This window comes from Mobula hypostoma, chromosome 19 (assembly GCF_963921235.1).
Source record: "Mobula hypostoma chromosome 19, sMobHyp1.1, whole genome shotgun sequence".
NCBI classification, from domain to species: Eukaryota; Metazoa; Chordata; class Chondrichthyes; order Myliobatiformes; family Myliobatidae; genus Mobula; species Mobula hypostoma.
In genome coordinates this window covers 15,849,258-15,869,259 of record NC_086115.1, presented here as the reverse complement: position 1 = coordinate 15,869,259, position 20,002 = coordinate 15,849,258, and the positions used below count along the sequence as shown (strand labels likewise).

General features: G+C 42.2%; 1 protein-coding gene across 1 annotated transcript in view; it reads left to right on the top strand.

Annotated features, from left to right (window-relative positions):
- The window catches only part of fbxw4 (F-box and WD repeat domain containing 4), a 170,676-nt gene that overhangs the window by 106,670 nt on the left and 44,004 nt on the right, over positions 1 to 20,002 (top strand). Inside the window, exon 6 of the mRNA XM_063071423.1 lies at positions 4,384 to 4,449. Within this exon, the coding sequence (XP_062927493.1) occupies positions 4,384 to 4,449 (66 nt within the window). The remainder of the gene's footprint in view (positions 1 to 4,383; positions 4,450 to 20,002) is intronic.

The following is a 20,002-nucleotide window of genomic DNA, read 5'->3' as shown; positions in this document are numbered from 1 at the left end:
ATACAGTTTTGCTCTCCATATTTAAGAAAGGACATCTCACACAAAAAGCTGTCTTCAGTCTTGATGAAGAGTCTCGGCTTGAAATCTTTACTGTTTATTCCCCTCCAGAGATGACTTGCTAAGCTCCTCCAGCGTTTTGTATGTGTTGCTCGGGTTTCCAGCATCTGCAGAATCTCTTGTGTTAAGAAAGTACATGCCTTCACTGGAGGCAATGGAGAGAAATGTTTCCAGGTTCACCCTAGGATGAAGGGGTTGATAGACGAAGAGATGTAGGGGCCTGTATATTAAATGATAGAAAAATAAGAGGTGATTTTTACCAAAATGTACCGAACTTGAGGAGGTTTGATATTACAGGGTGGATGCTAAGGGGTCTAAGGTGACAGATTTTAGTTTCAGTTCTGAAAGTTTCAGAAGAATATCTTTCCTAGTTTTGCTGGGGATTAGGAGGCACTTTTCTCAGAGGATTAAGAATCTTTGAATATATGTCCAGAGACTCTGTCTCAACAGCTCTTTTAGAAAGAGAATCCAAAGTGGAGGCTGATGGACAAGGAAGTTGACAACTTTTTCAGAGCAGGAAAGGGTTTTTTAGCTAGGACTGGATTATCCATGACCTTCATGAGGGATGGAGATTGACCAGTATTTGGATCAGTGAAGTTCAACTTAACCTTTCTTTTTTGTGAAGCTCAGGAACCCACCAGTCTTATTAACTATTTTCTCCACTTGCTCTGATTCTGAATGTGTTAAAGAATCAACCATGTTGTGTGTGACAAAGAGCTTTGTAATAGTCAGTTCCATGGTCCATGTTAAACTGGCTGAAGAGAGAGCAAATCAACAGACAATCACATCCAAACTTTGCTTTCCCAGGATCTCCACCTATTGGCATTATTAATGCCAGATCTACTTCTTTCCCACTAGTGGTAAAATTAATTCCTTACAAGTTGAGTGCCTATAGGTCTTGTTCACATCCACCGCGAGCAAAGCCCTTCCTACCATTGAGAACATCTACAAGGAGTGTTGTAACAGGAAAGCGGCGTCTATCATCAACGACTCCTACCATCCAGGCCATGCTCTCTTCTCACTGCTGTCATTGGGACGAAGGTACAGGAGCCTCAAACTCACACCACCAGGTTCTGGAACAGTTATTGCCCTCAACCATTAGGCTCTTGAACTAGTAGGGATAACTTCATTCAACATGTCCCACCACTAAAATGTTCCCACAACCAATGGACTCACTTCCAAGGACTCTTCATCTCATGTTCTCAATATTTATTGCTTATTTATTTATTTATTTATTTATTATTATTATTATTATTATTATTATTATTTTGTTTGTTTTTTGTATTTGGACAGTTTTTTGTCATTTGCACATTGATTGTTCATCTTGATGTGTACAGTTTTTCAGTGATTCTGTTTTGTTTCTGTTCATCAACTGTGAATGAATGAAAATGAATCTCAGGGTAGCATATGGTGACATATGTACTTTGATAATACATTTGCTTTGAACTTTGAACCTTGATTAATACCAGATCCATTTCTTTCCACTACTGATAAAATTAATTCCTTACACATTAACTGCATTACATGGCTGTAAGTCTTAATTTGATTTGACCCTTTAAGTCTAACTCTGTAAGCTGTGCTTAATTCACACTTGGCTTATAGAACTTACTACGATGAATATCAAATCACTTCATGAAGTTGTGAAGGATTCTTAGTGCTAGGCATGGAATCTGCTGCCATACTACTTAGAGAAGTTAAGGGGTGTATTGTATGTTGGCCTTTATTTGTCAGGGAACCAGTTTCAAGAGTTATGAGGTAATCTTGCAGCTCTATAAAAACCCTGTTGAGACCACACTTGGAGTTGTGTTCAGTTCTGGTCACCTCATTATAGAAAGGATGTGGAGGCTTTAGAGAGGGCACAGAGGAGATTTACCAGGATATTGCTTGGATTAGAAAGCATATCTTATGAGGAAAGGTTGAGTAAGCTTTTCTCTTTGGAACAAAGAAGGATGAGAGCTGACTTGATAGAGGGATATAAGGTGGTAAGAGACATAGATCAAGTGGACAACCAGTGTCTTTTTCTCCGGGATGGCAATGGCCCAGGGACAAAGAATTTAAGACAATGGTATTGGACAAAAGAAACTAAGAATATCTTTATTCTTGAGTAAGGGAATCCAGTCCTGATGAAGGGTTTCAGCCCAAAATGTTGACTGTTAATTCCCCTACATTGATGTTGTCTGACCTGCTGAGTTGTTCCAGCTTTTTATGTGTGTTGCTCTGGATTTCCAGCATCTACTGAATCTCTTGTGTTTAAGAAGGATAGTTGGCTAATCCAGGAGGTGATGTAGAATTTCTGACTGTTCCTGATGAAGGGACCCAAGGTTATCCAATATGCAGAGCAGTCATATGTTAAAGTAAATTTTTTTCCACATATGAATGAGTAACCCTAACTATAAAAAAAAGACTATGCAGTGAACCAACAAAATGAGTAAAGAATGAAGCTGTACAATTATAGTGATCCATTTGAAACACTAATACTATGCAATTGCATAATGTTAACCTGAATAAACAGACTCCAGACCATGATGCCTATCTGGCCGGTGGTGTAGTGGCAGCCACATCCTCCTTCGAGGCGAATGGTCCCGGGTTCGAATCTGGCCGGCTCCTTGCACGCTTTCCATCCGTGCTGGGTTGAGCGTCGGGCTAGCAACTTGGCCTCGTTAAAAAAGCAGAGACAAAGGTGCTACAGAAACGGCATGGTTGCCACCCGATGTACCACAAGGCGCGGAAAGGAACAACAGCAAGACAATGATGCCATGAATTGCCCTCAATTCTAAATAAAGAGTAAATCTGCAGAGAAAAAAAAAACACCAAGTAACCTTTGTGAGGGTGCACGTTACCCCCTTCGCACGTCTATTTTAAAAGCAAGTAACACATTTCAGGTGCTGGCTCGTGAGCCATTATTTCTGCCTGTACTTGTTCTGTTTGCCAATCAGCAAAGGAAGCTAATTAAGTCAGCCATGGATATCTCTGTCCAGTTATCAAAGGAAGGGTTTTTCATTGATCAAGAATTGTATAGAAGTTTGAACATTTTGGTCCTTTAGTACTAAAATAAGTTTCTGAGATTGAAAATTAGTCTTTGTCTGAGGCTTGAGGTGAGGAAACACAGTGAGAGGAATAAAACCTTGCTATGAAAGGTTGGGTTGGGGAGGGCTCAGTGTTGGTGGTCTGCTGGCCAATTTTAGTGTGGCAGGTTTTGTATGAATAGAAACTAAAAGCTATTAGTGTGTACGTGAGTGTGATGGTCCCCCAGGGGCAGAGTGAAAGAAGCTAGGTGGTGGGAACACAGCAGGTAGTGGCTGGAACTGGGGAGGGGGTCTTTCAGGTGATCCACAGCCTGTGTGGGACTGTGCAAACTGCTCCACCCCTGCATTGTGTTGTGTAATAAATGATTCTGGGCTTCAGTAGCCTGCTCAAGAGCAGTGTACCAACTGGAGAACAGCTGATTCCAATCTCTTCCCCCCTCCGAGCCCCTCCAGCGCACCTCCCCGCTCTTAACCCGGCATCCAGGCCCTGGTTTGGGTTAACCCATTACTTGTTGAACCTGCCTGCAGGATCTGCATAGATACTTTTATCTTCTTCGAGCATTACGGTTCTGACACTTTAATAACTTTCATAGTGCAGCTGATATTAGAGGTAAATGCTTCACTTGATACCATCCCTTCCCCTTCCGCTGGTGGGTCAGGTGGCCTTTCTTCTGAGCAGCTGAAACTTCTGACCGGGAGCATGTGGGGTGCAGGCTCTGGGTAAGACTGAGATGGATGAAGCAGGCCAGTGCCACGAGTATGAGTATTTCCATAATTGACCTCAGCATTTGTTTTAAAGGGTGGCACGATTAGTGCAACCCTATTACAGCAGCAGTAGTAAGATCGGGGTTCAATTCCCACTGCTGTATGAAAGGAGTTTGTACATTCTCCCTATGACTGCATGGGCTTCCTTTAGGTACTCCGGTGTCCTCCCACAGTCCGGTGGTGTACCGTTAGGGTTAGTGAGTTATGGCGATGGTGTGTTGGCGCTGGAAGCGTGGCGATACAATCCTTGCTGATTTGATTTAACACAAACGAAGCTTTTAGCTGTAATTTTGATGTACATGTGACAGATAAATATGATCTTCAAAGGGAACATTTGCTGAATTTCCAGCTTTATGTACAACAGTTCCTATTGCCAAACGTTATTGGGCTAAAGTGAGGAGCAGAGGTTTTCGCCATGCCTCCCCACATACATCCACTCCAAAACAAAAGTATAGAACCCAGGAAGTGATAAAGACACTATACCTTTTGAACGTTCTTGTTTGTTTTGTAAGTAGTTGTACTTTCTCTTTTCCAGTTCTGTCATGACTGGGACTGCTTGCTGTGGCCATGCCTCACCGTTACGGATTTGGGACCTTCAAAGGTAAGGAAACCGACTCCATGAGTCATGCAGCACAGCCTGTGTCCAGGTGTTACCACTGGGATCCTCTTTTTAGAGGGAGGAAAAGATTTGCACCCTTCTCAACTGTCAGTTCTTCATGTGTGCTTTGTAGTCAGTTAGACATCTCTAAAGTGTGGTTGCCGTAAGTTGCAAGCACGGTAGGCAGCTGCCAGAAAACAATATTGTTTAGAATCAGAATCAGAATCAGGTTTATTATCACCGGCATGTGACGTGAAACTTGTTAACCTAGCAGCAGCAGTTCAATGCAATACATAATCTAGCAGAGAAAAAAATAATAATAATAATAAATAAACAAGTAAATCAACTACAGTATACATATATTGAATAGATTAAAAACATGCAAAAACAGAAACACTATTTTTTTTTTAAATGTGAGATAGTGTCCAAAGATTCAATGTCCATTTAGGAATCGGATGGCAGAGGGAAAGAAGCTGTTCCTGAATCACTAAGTGTGTGCCTTCAGGCTTCTGTACCTCCTACCTGATGGTAACAGTGAGAAAAGGGCATGCCCTGTGTGCTGGAGGCCCTTAATAATGGACACTGCCTTTCTGAGACACCACTCCCTGAAGATGTCCTGGGTACTTTGTGGGCTAGTACCCAAGATGAAGCTGACTAGATTTACAACCTTCTGCAGCTTCTTTCGGTCCTGTGCAGTAGCCCCTCCATACCAGACAGTGATGCAGTCTGTCAGAATGCTCTCCACGGTACAACTATAGAAGTTTTCGAGTGCATTTGTTGACATGCCAAATCTCTTCAAACTCCTAATAAAGTATAGCCACTGTCTTGCCGCCTTTATAACTGCATAGATATGTTGGGACCAGGTTAGATCTGCAGAGATCTTGACACCCAGGAACTTGAAGCTGCTCACTCTGTTATCATGCCATCTGTTATTAGAGATATAAATATTTCTCACAACACTTGGGAGAACTCTCATTCTGCTCTTCAGAAATGTCTGCGATTATAATGTTGAACTCTGAGTCAAGAGGATCCTTCCGTTTAATACTTCATCTGAAAGATGGCTGCTCTGACAGAGCTGTTTTCCTTCACTTTTGCACCAAAGTGTCAGGCTAGTCTTTCTGTTCAACTCAGCAGTACAAATAAAAAAATAATACTAAGATTATGAGTCCTTGAAAGTGAGTCTGTACATTGTAGAATAAGTTCAGGGTTGTGGCAAGAGAAGTTATCCACACTAGTTCAGGGAGCTGATGGTTATAGGGTAATAACTATTCCTGAATTTGGTGGTGTGGCACCTAGGGCTTCTGTACTTAATCCCAATGATAGTAGCGAGAAAAGAGCATAGCCTGCCTGGGAGGTGGGGGGTCTTGGATGATGTCCAGTCCAAGCATAGAGTACACATCTATACTAACCCTATGTTCTACCCCTGATCTTTGATCTGTTTTGCCTTGGCGATTTGTGCTCATTTAGATGCTTCGTAACTGTTATGCAGGTTCCTGCCTCCACCACCAACTGGCTGTGCATTCCATATTCTCAAAACCCTCTGAGTGGGGGAAAAAAATCTTCCTTAGATTCTTATGCAACTTCCTACCCCTTAACTTAAATGTTTACCCATTGGTTTCAGACATCTCTGCAGTCGGGAAATATTCCTTACTGTTTACATGGTCTATGCCCCTTATAACTTTCTATACCTCAATCAAGTCTTCAATCCCCCTGCCCCCAACAAACATCCATCCTCCCCCACGCCAAAGAAAATAAACCCAGCCTCCCTCCTGTCTTTTTGTAAATTCTCATAAATCTCAGGCAAAAAAAAATCAGGTGTTATCTCCTTTGCACTCTATCCAGTGCAGTTATGAACTTCCTATTGTGTGGCAACCAGAACTCCAGACAATGCTCCGCCCATGTTCTTGCCTCCCCCTCTTATAATCCAAGCTCAGTCAGTAGAGGCAAGTATTCCTCGTGCTGCCTTCACCACTCTATCAGCCTCTTTCAGTGATGCTTGGACCTGTACACTCAAATTCCTCTGATCCACTCTGTTCTCTGCGGTCCTGCCATTCATTGTGTCAGGTATTATTAGTCATCCCTTGCACTTAGCAGGCTTAATTTCCATCTGCTCTGCTCTTCTTACCAGCCGATCAAAGTCATTGTTGTAGCCGGAGATCACCCTCAGGAATGACACACCAATTTTTGTGTCATCTACAAACTTATTAACCATATCTCAAAAAAGTAAGCTTTATTTGTCAGGTGTGCATGGAAACAGTGAAATGTGTCATTTGCATCAATGACCAATACAGTCCGAGGATGTTACGGGGACAGCCCGCAATTGTCACCATGCTTTTGGCACCTACATAGCATGCTCACAACTTCCTGAACCCTAACCCATACATCTTTAGAACGTGGGAGGAAACCGGAGCACCTGGAGGGAACCCACATGGGAAGAACGTACAAACTCCTTACAGGCAGTGGTGGGAATTGAACTCTCATCGCTGGCACTGTGAAGTGTTAATCTAACTGATATGCTAATGTGCCACCCCACAATCTCCCACATTTATATCCAGATCATAAACAGCAAGAATCTCAGCGGTAGCTTTGTGGTACACTTGGTCAGAGACTTCTAATTACAAAAATCGTGGGTATAGCTGATTTGATATGACATATTTCACTGTATATTTTGATGTACATGTGACCAGGAAAACTAATCTTTAAAAAAACCCTCCATTATCAGTCACTTCGTCTATTGCCAAAACAATTATTTTTGGCTCCAACTTGCCTTGCAGTGGGATAAGAACCCTCAAACTCCTAACAGAGACAAGAGTGCAACTTAGCCATGGCTGAAAACCCTCGTGGAGACTGAGGGAAGTGGATAATTCTGCACTATTTAGAGATGGTGGGGGACAGTGAGTGAGAGATAATGGTGATCAATCTTGGATATCAGCACAGTGAAGAAGGAGTGCTTTAGTGAAGAGGGCGACTGACCTGTAACTATTCCAGTGATGACCAGCTATCTGTTTCTGCTGAAGCTGCCCACTTGAGCAATGAATAAACACTCCATACAATTTTAAACTTAAAGAAAATTTATCGGGCACATTTCATTGTAGTGGCAAGATAGCTCAGTGCAGCTGGGCAGTCTGAGTCTGCCTGAGTAACAAAGCTGTATTAGTCAGGATTAGGAACAAGGACAGACAGGGTTTGAGTTTATCTAGTGAAGAGGCAAGCACGGGCAATTGAGAGATTAGTCTTGTCTAGTAGTTTAATTTCTCTTTTAACTGGCAATCGCTCTTCATTTGGTTGGCAGGTTGTGCGAGTGGTTTAGTGTCAAGCCTGCTGAGCAGGGCAAGAAGTAACAGATCTATTTGTAATAGACAGGTGTCAAGTTTAGGTGTTGTGTGAAGCTGCTCAAAGGCTGACAGATAATGTGGCCTTTTTTTCTCTTTCTTTGGTTTGGTTTTCTATGTTCTCCCACCACCTATCCATAAAACGCTCGCATCTCTTTCCTTCCTTGTTTTCACATCCTTTGTATATTTCTGCTTCTCAGCTCCATGCCCTCTTCTCATTACTGCCATCAGGGAGGAAGTAGCAGGAGCCTGAATACCCACACTCAATGTTTTAGGAGGTGTTTCTTCCACTCACTATCAGATTTTTGAACAGTCCCTTATTATTTGCAGCCCCCTTTTTGCACTATTTATTTACTACTTATGTTCCTTATTGGAGCTTATAGTAATTTTTATGTATTGCACTATACTGCTGCTGCAAAACAACAAACTTTGTGATATATTTCAGTGATATTAAACTTGGTTCTGATCTAGCATTTTGTTTTTCTTATATAGTGGATTCTGGTTAATTGGGACACATTGGAACCAATACATTTGACCTAATTAAGCGATTGCCCCAATTAGCTGAAGTTTCATGGAGATGGTTAAAAAGGTATAAAAAAGACAAACTACTGTTTAACTGAGTAACAGTTTATGTATTTAAGTGAAATACAGGACAAATTAGAACACGATCAATTCTGTTACAGTACTATAAAACTATGTAGTAGTTCCTAACAGTTATCAACAGAGGAATTCATATGCCATGTTCTTTTGATTGGCTAAAAGAACAAATTCAGTGCAGACAGCTGGTGCAGGTAGTGGACTGCCTTCAAACAATATTTCCGATGATTGCATCCTCCAAATCTTCACTTTCTGATTGTCGATGCCTTCAAATTCTTCATAGTTCCTAACTTAAATTGTTTCATTATCACTCCCAGCTGTTTCTGGCATCTCCAAACCTGAGTGCATGAAACTACAGTGAGCAAAACGGTTCTGAATTGTCTTGCTACTTATTTCTCACCAAATATCAGTGATAAAAATCACTGCTTTTTGAACATAAACACACACAATTGATGCTATTTTTTAAAAAACTGATCGCTTTACACTGCTTCATATTTTGTTTTATCTTCATTCTTTCATTCTTCGTGGTATTTCCTTCTCTTGCATCCTCTGTTCCTTTTAACAATCCCTTTGAAGGGTCTCAGTTTGAAACATTGGCTTTGCATAAGTGCTGCCAGACCTGCAGAGTTCCTCCAGCATTTTTGTGTGTTACTCTGGATTTCCAGCATCTGCAGAATCTCTTGTGTTCCTGTTTGCTTTCTGTGGAGAAGGGAGAAGATAAACCTTCTTGGCAATGGTTCTGTGAGCTGCAGTTTCCTGTGAGCCAGAAGTTTGAGGGTTCCTGGTCCAAAGACTTCACCTCATTATCTAGACTAATGCAGGGTGTTCTGTACAGAATGAAATTTGAGTTGATGTAAAAGATTCCCTGTTCCTGCACTGTTTTGAAGAGCAAGGGAGTTCTTCCAGGTTTCCAGGAATGTACCCCTCATTATCGTGTATTTATCACATGCTGATGTTGGGATCTTGCTGTGCAGAAAATGTTTAGTGTGTTTTCTACATTGCAGCAGATGGGTCTGGAGGACCTGAGTTATAGGGTGAGATTGAATAGGTTAAGACTTTATTCCCTATAGCATAGGGAAAAGAGGAGAGATTTGACAGAGGTACAGGTACACATTCCTTTATCCGAAATTCTGAAATCCAAAAAGCTCCAAAAATCGAAGTTTTTTTCGCCAACAGCTGACGTCACTCAGGTGTGACGTGGCAGCACTAGCAGAGGCCGCCAGACGTCAGTTGTGGCTCAGCGCTCGTACTGGTTACACGTGCATTTGCTGTTTGCTGATGTTTTGTGTTCACTGTTGACTTTGTGTTTAATTTCACTGTGAAAATGTCAAAAAGAGCTGCAGATACCCCTATGGGTAACAATGAGAAAAAGAGGAATCTTCTCTATCAATAACGCAGAAAGCGGAGTTATTGCAGAAGCTTGATCGTGGTGTGTCTGTGCGGCGTCTGACTGAAGAAAATAGTGTCAGAACTACCACGGTATATGATTTAAATAAACAGAAAGACAAAACTTCAGTAACTTATAGTGACAGTGACGTTCTACATTTATTCCAATAAGTCATTTACCATGTGTTTGATTCAGTTCGTTTGAAGCTGTATACTTTTATGTTTTATTGAATGTTTTTGTTGGAAATAAAATTTCTTCTTGTCATTATTCCCTAAACAATGCAGTATAACAATTATTTACATAGCATTTACATTGTATTAGGTATTATAAGTAATCTAGAGATGATTTAAAGTATACAGGAGGATGTGCGTAGGTTTGGTGCGCCGCTGGGTCCTAAAATCCACCGTACTGAGACAGGTTAAATAAGGGACTTGAGCATACGTGGTTTTTGGTATCGGGGGGGGGGGGGCTGAAATCCGAAAAATTCTGAATTCCAAAATGCAACTGGACCTGTGTACAAAATTGATGGGTATAGATAGGGTTAATACAAGCAGGTTTCTTCCATTGAGGTGAGGCTTGAACTAGAAGACATGGATCAAGGATGAAAGGTGAAATATATTAAGGGGAACATGAGGAGGAACATTGTCACTAAGATGGTGGTGAGAGTGCAGAATGAGCTGCCAGCAGAAGTGGATGTGGGTTTGTTTGCAGCATTTAAGAGAGGTTAGGATAGCTACACGAATGGGAGGGGTACGGAGGGCTATGGTGCAGATGCGGGTCAATGGGACTAGGCGAATAATAGTTCAACAAGCTAGATGGGCCAAAAGGCTGGTTCTGGGCTGTAGTGCTCTGAGAATCTGTGATTCTATGGACAGTGACTGTGCTTTTAAAATAGCACTCTGTTGGCTTATAATTGGATCTTCTGAAAGTGTTATAAAAGGAGCAACAGAAATCTATTTAAAACCTGAAATGCAAATTTTTTATTACTGTATGCAGTGGGTAAATGAGATATGGTTGGGAACTGTTTTCCTGTGACAGTAATGAGTAGCAGTCGGCAAACCAGTCCCTCGAACTTGCTTCATCAATCAGTACCATGATGATCATTTGCCTCAATTCCACACTCCATAATCTCCTTTTTATTTTCCCCAATTTGATTTCATGACTTTCTGGAGTAGAGAACTCTTAAAATTCACAACTCTGTGAGTGAAGAAATTTTCTCCCATCTTAATGGGAGTGGAAAAAGGATGCACCGTGGTTGACAAGAGAAGTCAAAGCCAAAGTTAAAGCTAAGGAGAGGGCATACAAGGAAGCAAAAATTAGTGGGAAGACAGAGGATTGGGAAGTCTTTAAAACCTTACAAAAGGAAACCAAGAAGGTCATTAAGAGAGAAAAGATTAACTATGAAAGGAAACTAGCAAATAATATCAAAGAGGATACTAAAAGCTTTTCAAGTATATAAAGAGTAAAAGACAGGTGAGAGTAGATATAGGACCGATAGAAAATGATACTGGAGAAATTGTAATGGGAGATGAGGAGATGGCAGAGGAACTGAACAAGTATTTTGCATCAGTCTTCACTGAGGAAGACAGCAGGATACCGGACACTCAAGGGTGGCAGGGAAGAGAAGTGTGCGCAGTCACAATTACGACAGAGAAAGTACTCAGGAAGCTGAATAGGCTAAAGATCGATAAATCTCCTGGACCAGATGGAATGCACCTCGTGTTCTGAAGGAAGTAGCTGTGGAGATTGCGGAGGCATTAGCGATGATCTTTCAAAAGTCGATAGATTCTGGCATGGTTCCAGAAGGCTGGAAGATTGCAAATGTCACTCCGCTATTTAAGAGGGGGGCAAGGAAGCAAAAAGGAAATTATAGACCTGTTAGCTTGACGTCGGTGGTTGGGAAGTTGTTGGAGTCGATTGTCAAGGATGAGGTTACAGAGTACCTGGAGGCATATGACAAGATAAGCAGAACTCAGCATGGATTCCTTAAAGGAAAACCCTGCCTGACAAACCTATTACAATTTTTTGAGGAAATTACCAGTAGGCTAGACAAGGGAGATGCAGTGGATGTTGTATATTTGGATTTTCAGAAGGCCTTTGACAAGGTGCCACACATGAGGCTACTTAACAAGATAAGAGCCCATGGAATTACAGGAAAGTTACATACGTGGATAGAGCGTTGGCTGATTGGCAGGAAACAGAGAGTGGGAATAAAGGGATCCTATTCTGGTAGGCTGCCGGTTACCAGTGGTGTTCCACAGGGATCAGTGTTGGGGCCGCTTCTTTTTACATTGTACATCAACGATTTGGATTATGGAATAGATGGCTTTGTGGCTAACTTTGCTGACGATACGAAGATAGGTGGAGGGGCCGTTAGTGCTGCGGAAACGGAGAGTCTGCAGAGAGACTTGGATAGATTGGAAGAATGGGCAGAGAAGTGGCAAATGAAGTACAATGTTGGAAAGTGTGTGGTTATGCACTTTGGCAGAAAAAATAAACGGGCAGACTATTATTTAAGTGGGGAAAGAATTCAAAGTTCTGAGATGCAACAGGACTTGGGAGTCCTCGTACAGGATTCCCTTAAAGTTAACCTCCAGGTTGAGTCGGTAGTGAAGAAGGCGAATGCAATGTTGGCATTCATTTCTAGAGGAATAGAGTATAGGAGCAGGGATGTGATGTTGAGGCTCTATAAGGCGCTGGTGAGACCTCACTTGGAGTACTGTGGGCAGTTTTGGTCTCCTTATTTAAGAAAGGATGTTCTGACGTTGGAGAGGCTACAGAGAAGATTCACTAGAATGATTCCGGGAATGAGAGGGTTACATATGAAGAACGTTTGTCCGCTCTTGGAATGTATTCCTTGGAGTTTAGAAGAATGAGGGGAGACCTCATAGAAACATTTCGAATGTTAAAAGGCATGGACAGAGTGGATGTGGCAAAGTTGTTTCCCATGATGGGGGAGTCTAGTACGAGAGGGCATGACTTCAGGATTGAAGGGCATAACAGAACAGAAATGCGAAAAAAATTTTTTAGTCAGAGGGTGGTGAATCTATGGAATTTGTTGCCATGGGCAGCAGTGGAGGCCAAGTCATTGGGTGTATTTAAGGCAGAGATTGATAGGTAACTGAGTAGCCAGGGCATCAAAGGTTATGGTGAGAAGGCGGGGCAGTGGGACTAAATAGGATGAAATGAATCAGCTCATGATAAAATGGCGGAGCAGACTCGATGGGCCGAATGGCCTACTTCTGCTCCTTTGCCTTATGGTCTTAATCTTGTGGCTGATAAACTTATCCTAAAACTTTATGTCCTAGTTGTAAACTTTCAATCAACAGAAACCACTAAATAAATTTTACCACACTCTTTGCACTATGTGGTCATCCCCATTGCCCATTTCCCATTCTGGCTCACCTCCCCTTTCCTCCTTCCTTCTCCTCACCTGCCAATCACCTCCCTCTGGTCACCCTCTTTCTTCCCTTTCTCCCATGGTCCACTCTCCTCTCCTATTAGATTTCTCCTTCTTCAGCCCTGTACTCTTCCACCTATCGCCTCCCAGCTTCTGACTTCATCCCACCTACTTTTCCAGTGACGGCGCCAGAGATTTTTTTCTTGATGGTGCTACAGTGATGGTGCTGAGGGATGTACCCTATGGTAATATGTATTCGTAAGGCCAGACGCGTGGCGTTCAAAAGTCAGTTTGAAGTGTTATGTGCCTACTATAAATGCCTCTGTTGATTCACAAGCAACAGCAACTGATAGATATAATATAGAAGTGAACTGTGACAGTGTCAACAGCATCAGAGACAACCCGGGCTACACAGAGCATAAACAAACAAACCAACAGAGCATCCGACCCACAGCGCACAACGTGAATCACACACCAATCCCGCAATCAGTGTCAAATGCGTGCTTTTCAACTGAAAAACACAACACTAACCCACAATGGCCAGTGCTATTCGCTTTACATAGACAGACAATGCCAAAAGATACACCATTATTAAATTCAAATAAGGCAAACAACAGATGCAAGGCTTCACCAGGAGTTGGACAAATCATACTCTGACCATGCAATACCTCAATTAATTCCGCTACTGAATTTAAAACAAAAATCAACAGAATCACCGCTTGGGAAGTCTAAGTAAAAACAGTAGGCTTAATAGCAGTAAATGTAATAGTTTAGGATTTGCAGGAAACATAAGGACTATGGGGTATCCACCACAAAATAATAATAATCAGCATTAGTCTTGGCCCAAATTTTTTAAAAAATCAACTGCACTCACCATTGACGTTTTCAGAGAAGCACAATCAGTCTGTTGTTGTGATTGGTGGTGAAAGCATCAATGATTTTCTGAATGTCAAGTACTTTGGTCCTCCGGCTGTTTATGACCAACAGGGCCAAGTTGCTGTTCCGAGCATCGCCGCTGCTATTCCTTAGGTAGTTTTTGAGGCGTCTGAGGCAAGACAAACTCTGTTTGCATGAGGCAGATGTCACAGGTAGAGTCACTGATATGCAGATTAGTTTGTATAAATCTATAAATGCATCGCGGTAGGGTCTCATTGGAGCTAGATATTCCACTGTGTCGTTCACTGTCTGTCCTTGCTAGAGACTCAACCACTGCTCTCATATACTCACGATTTTTTTGGACAATCTTTGCATGTCCTTTGTCAAGCATATTTCCCCATCTTGAACCGTCTTGTTTTCTCAATCTGAATTCGGCCCATGTCTCCATAGCAAACTTATGAGCTGCATTTACATGGTGGGTTTTGAAAGCTGTTGTAGCTTTCCGCCAGTTGCAGTAACTGGTGACAGTGAAGGTAGACTCAGAATGGAACCCATGTCCTCCACACAGGAAATGCCTGCATGCGAAGCAGAACGTAGTATCTTTCGTGATCGAATATTCTAGTCAGTCAAACCAGCCATGAATAAAACTCCTTTGCTGATTGCCAATCTGTTGCAAAGGGTACTTTTTCAATGCTGGCCAACGGGGTCCTTCCTCAGGCTGCTGGCTAACATCGCTAACAGTATTTCCACTAGCACTAAGAGCAGCTTCATCCACGTTCTCTTCTGAATCCCACTCCATTTCTTGTTCCTCTACTTCGCCCTCACACTCCTTCGATGAACTGCTGTTGTCCTCATCCCCGCTTACTCCTTTCTGCATGTCACTTTCAATTAAGACATGCTCAGGCTGAGACACCACTGATTCCTCTGGATGAGGTCGTTTTCTCACTAAAAATTGATCCATTTTTCACGCTGGCCAAAATAATGCACGTGCCGGGCCCACACTAGCTTGTAAAAGCACAATGCGTGTGTGTATGTGTGTGTGTGTGTGTCATCTGTTAGTCTCGCGAGACCATGGATCCGCGCCTGGGATGTATACTATCAATCTCTCACGTGAGTGAGAGTGAGTGACATCACCACCTTAAGTGATCTTAGATCAGCTTAGCTGATCTGAGTACAGCAACGGCAAGACATTGACAATGAACAAATAAGCAGAAGTGTAGAGTGGATCTGACAGAGTTTATAACTTTATTGCTGCGTGGGTGCTATGGTAATTGGGGGCGCTGTTTCACTAGATCACTGGAGAAACAAGCTGTATTCAAAACTATACAGAGAAAGCAAAGCAGCTGCAATTTGTATGTGAAATTTCAGTTAATTTCTTGGTGCTACGCTGGTGCTATTGCAATTTCTGCTGGGGCTGTAGCACCAACTAGCACCACCTTAGCGCCGCTCCTGTACTTTTCCCTCCTTCCACCTTCTTATTCTGTGTTGTTCCCCCTTCCTTTCCAGTCTTGATGAAGGATCTTGGCCTGAAGCGTCAACTATTTATTCCTCTCTGTAGATACTGACTGACCTGCTGAGTTCCTCTAGTATCTTGTGTGTGTTACTGTGGATTTCCAAACTCTGCAGAATTATTTGTGTTCAAAATTTACCCTTTTCACTCATGTACTTTTCATTGAAGTTGTTGAATTTTCTAAAGTCAAGATGGTATTTTTGGAAAAATTCAAGGCTCTGGTTGGTTTATTCATGTGGTCTGTCCAAGGTGGTAGCTGAGCAGCAACTGAGTTTGAAATAAGCAAATCTATCACTATCTATTGCTCTAATGTAAATGCATACAATGCTACTGCAAGATATCAATATTATCATCAACCTGTATATATACACACTCAGAAACGGGTAACACCCCAGTCTTGAGTATTGAAAAGAAAGAAAACTGCCAATAGCTCGTGTATGGTTGAACCACAATTTAATTTGAAAAAGTGTTTACAATCTAAATAAAATTCTTAAATGATTTTTGTATTTGGAATTATACATATCTGGGACCGAGTTCAAGAGTGGAATCTAATCAAGGAATTCAGGTGGTTCATTTACAGAATAGCAGATACCTGTGATCTAATCAAGAGGTTTAGGTAGTTTATATATTGAATTACAGATACCTGAGGTATAAGTTATTGCTGTGCATAGTTTGGTCAGTGAAGATAATGTAAGAATCTAGAAGTTTGGATTTATCTTTTTTTTTCCCCCCTCGTGGGGGCCAGATGGGCTGCTGTGAAACAGCTGTTTTGCTTTCATCCTTTTATCTTCTGTGTGTGTAATCATGTATGTTTTGTCAAAGTACAAAGTAGCCCTGGTACAGGTTTTACCTTTGTAAGCCATTGTGATGGCAAATGTCTTGTGTGTGATTGTGTGCGTTTTCTCCCACATATAGGGGCCACCTTGGCCTCCCCTTTTTTTGTATCTTCCATTATCTGAAGCTCTTTCTCTGCATGTCGTGCTATTGAAGCTCATGCCCGGGCTTGAAGTGCAGGTTCCCACCATTCAAGACAGATAGTCAGGTGTTCGGGAAAGGGAGAGCCCTTTGATGTAAGCCGCTGAAGTCGGCACCAATCAAGGAAAAAACACAAGCTGCATTGAGAGGCAACAGAATTTGCCTCAGACTGCAACAGCTGGACATGCCTGCAACCTAACAAAAATTGAGGAGAAAAAGAATCTGTTTATTTCTGTTGCTCCTTTCCCCCTTCTTCCTTCCTGGGGTGCTAGAGCGTGCCATTTTCACCAACATTCTGTTAGTCATGGCTGAGAATATATTGTGAATGTAGAGCTTCACCTCATCCTGGCAATAGCATATCCATGTTGATTTTGACTGATGGTACCTCGTCCAATTGAGCACAGTTCTGTTTAATCACCCTGTAGGTTTGCTGCAGTATTTTGCTGTTGACCCTACAAGGCTGCTTTATATTGATAAACATTGTGTTAGCTGAGGTGTTTGAAAAATACATCAAACGTAGGAAACACACCTTTACATTTTACCCGCTGGGCTGTTTATAACTAGAATAATGGACACCTGGTGGTGTGTTATAGTCTGGAATCTAATGTCCGGGTGGTTTATATGTAGAATAGTTGATACCAGAGTGCGAGTTACAGGGTAGAATGTAATTGAAGGGTTCAGGAGCTTCAATTATTGAATAACATACCTGCAAGTGAATTACAGGATGGAATCTAATAGAGGGACTCAGGTGGTTTCTGAATAGAAAAGCAGACTGGAATCAGGTCTGGATACCCATGTACACCCAGTCTCCATATCTGTGAAAGGTTAGGTACGCTTTGGAAATCAGTTTAGTGGAATTATGAAGTTGTGCTGTAAGAAAGATCAAGTAAGACTGGGTCTGTACTTACTGTAGTTTGGAAGGAGAGGTGTCCAGTAGAAGGTTCTGGGAGGGATTTACAGAAAATATTGTTTTCAGAGAGTCCAAAGTTATGTATTTATTTATTTATTTATTGTGATACAGTGTAGCATTGGTCCTTCCAGCCCTTCAAGCAGTCCCCCAGTGTAACCCTAGCCTAATCACGGGACAGTTTACAATGACCAGTTAACCTTCCAACCGGCACAATGTTGGACTGTGGTAAGAAACCGGAGCACCCAGAGGAAACCCGTGCAATCATGGGGAGGACGTACAAACCCCTTACAGATGGCAGCAGGAGTTTGACCCCTGTTGATGGTATTGTAAAGTGCTACCATGCTGCCCACGAATAGGGACGGGTGGTCTCAGTATAAAGATTTCGTCATTTAGCTTTCAGCTATGAGGACATTTATTTTATGCAGAACTTCGTAAAACTCCATAATTCCCCATCCCAGGGGGATGGATGTTTAGTTTTTTCATACATGAGATCCACCTGTTTTTCGGAAACTAGGGTATGAAAAAAGAATGGAATTAGGTGCACAATTAAGCCTGGTGTAACTGAATGGCAGAGCAGATTGGAGAGGCCTCTTCACCTATTTGCACTATCATGTTGTTGCATTTGTTTCCAGTTGAGAGCTACAGGGAATTCTTACTCTGAGTGTCAGATAGCTGGGAGTGAGCTAAAAGATGGAATCTAATCAAGCGGATTGGATATGTCATGAATAAGCAGATATCCAGGAATGAGCTAAATAGAGGAGAGCATTTTTTGTTCTGGTTCACTTCATTGCCCTCGTTGGGGGATTGTTTTCAATACAGTGCCAGCTTTAATATGGAGCTGATCAGTAGCTTGTGGTGTGACTGAGACTCCTTGATGTTGCATGGTCTCCAAGGTGGGATCTTTTGATGTGATTTCACCCTCATCCTAGGTGAACAACTTTGTATTTTTTTTTTCTTTGCCAAACTGGAAGTTTGCCTTCTCTTTATCTACTGAAAGATTTGCACAGATGAGGTGGGGAACCACATCAAAGGAGACATCTCGTTAATGACCGCAGAGGTTCGGAAGTGTGTAGAGCATCCTGGCTGGAAGCCAAAATTCAGGCAGTGCAGGGTGCTGCAATCTCTCACAACACTGACCGCTCAAAGCCCCCTCTGACTGGAGTTCTGTCCAGGTCAGGCTAGTGAAACGACAGTTTCTTCTCAGCCCAACCTGGACTTTGACAAGATTGGACATTAGAGGTTGGTCCAGGGTGCGTCAGCAGGCAAAACTGGTTCAGTATTAGAAGGCAGAGGATGGTACTGGACAATTGTTTTTCAGACTGGAGGCCCGTGACCAGTTGTGTGGCATGGTGATTAGTATTGGGTCCTATATTGTTTGTCGTGTATGTTAGTGATTTGGATGAGAATGGAGATAGCATGATTAGTAAGTTTGCAGGTAACCCTAAAATTGGTGCCATAGTGGACAGTGAGGATGACCTTAGGTTGCAGTAGGGTATAGGTCAACTGGGAAAGTGGGCAAGGGAACGACAGAAGGAATGAGTACAAAGTGATGCATTTTGGGAAATTAAACCCAGGTAGGGCATGCACAGTGAATGGTAGGACCCCGGGGTATATTGTTGAATAGAAAGACCCTGGGGTACAAGTGCATAATATTCTGAAAATGGGAACACAGGTAGAAAGGGTAGTGAAAAAGACATATGGCATGTATGCCTTCATCTGATAATTCTCTGAATATCAAAGCTGGGGCATCATGTTATGTTTGTACAAACATTGCATAGGCTGCATTTAGAATATTGCATGTGCTGGTTAGACTATGAAGATTAGCCTTGCATGTATACATCAAAACATGGACACGTACAATGAAATGTGTTGTTTGCATCAACAACCAGCACAGCCTGAGAATGTGCTGGGGGCAGCCCGCAACATAGCACACCCACAACTTGTGTCTTTGGAATGGGGGAGGAAATTAGAGCTTGTAGAGGGAACCCACGCAGTCACGAGGAGAAGGTACAAATTCCTTACTGTCCCCGATAACATTTGATTGGACAGCATGGCTGTATTTTGTGTGTAACTGATATTGTTGCTACCAGTGTTTCCACTGTCCTTAACTCATCTTAGTTCTGAATTAGGAAAGTTAGTTTCTGACTTTAAAAGTCTTCTAAAGAGATTGAACCCTCGCAAGGCAGAAGGTCCCGATGGAGAACCTGGTAAGGCTCTGAAAACCTATGCCAACCAACTAGTGGGAGTATTCAAGGACATTTTCAACCTCTCACTGCTACGAACAGAAGTTCCCACTTGCTTCAAAAAGGCAACAGTTATACCAGTGCCAAAGAAAAATAATGTGGGCTGCCTTAACAAATATCACCTGGTAGCACTCATATTGACAGTGATGAAATGCTTTGAGGGGTTGGTTATGACTAGACTTAACTCCTGCCTCAGCAAGGACCTGGACTCATTGCAATTCGCATATCACCACAATAGGTCAACGGCAGATGCAATCTCAATGGCTCTCCACACAGCTTTAGACTACCTGGACAACACAAACACCTACGTCAGGGTGCTGTTCATC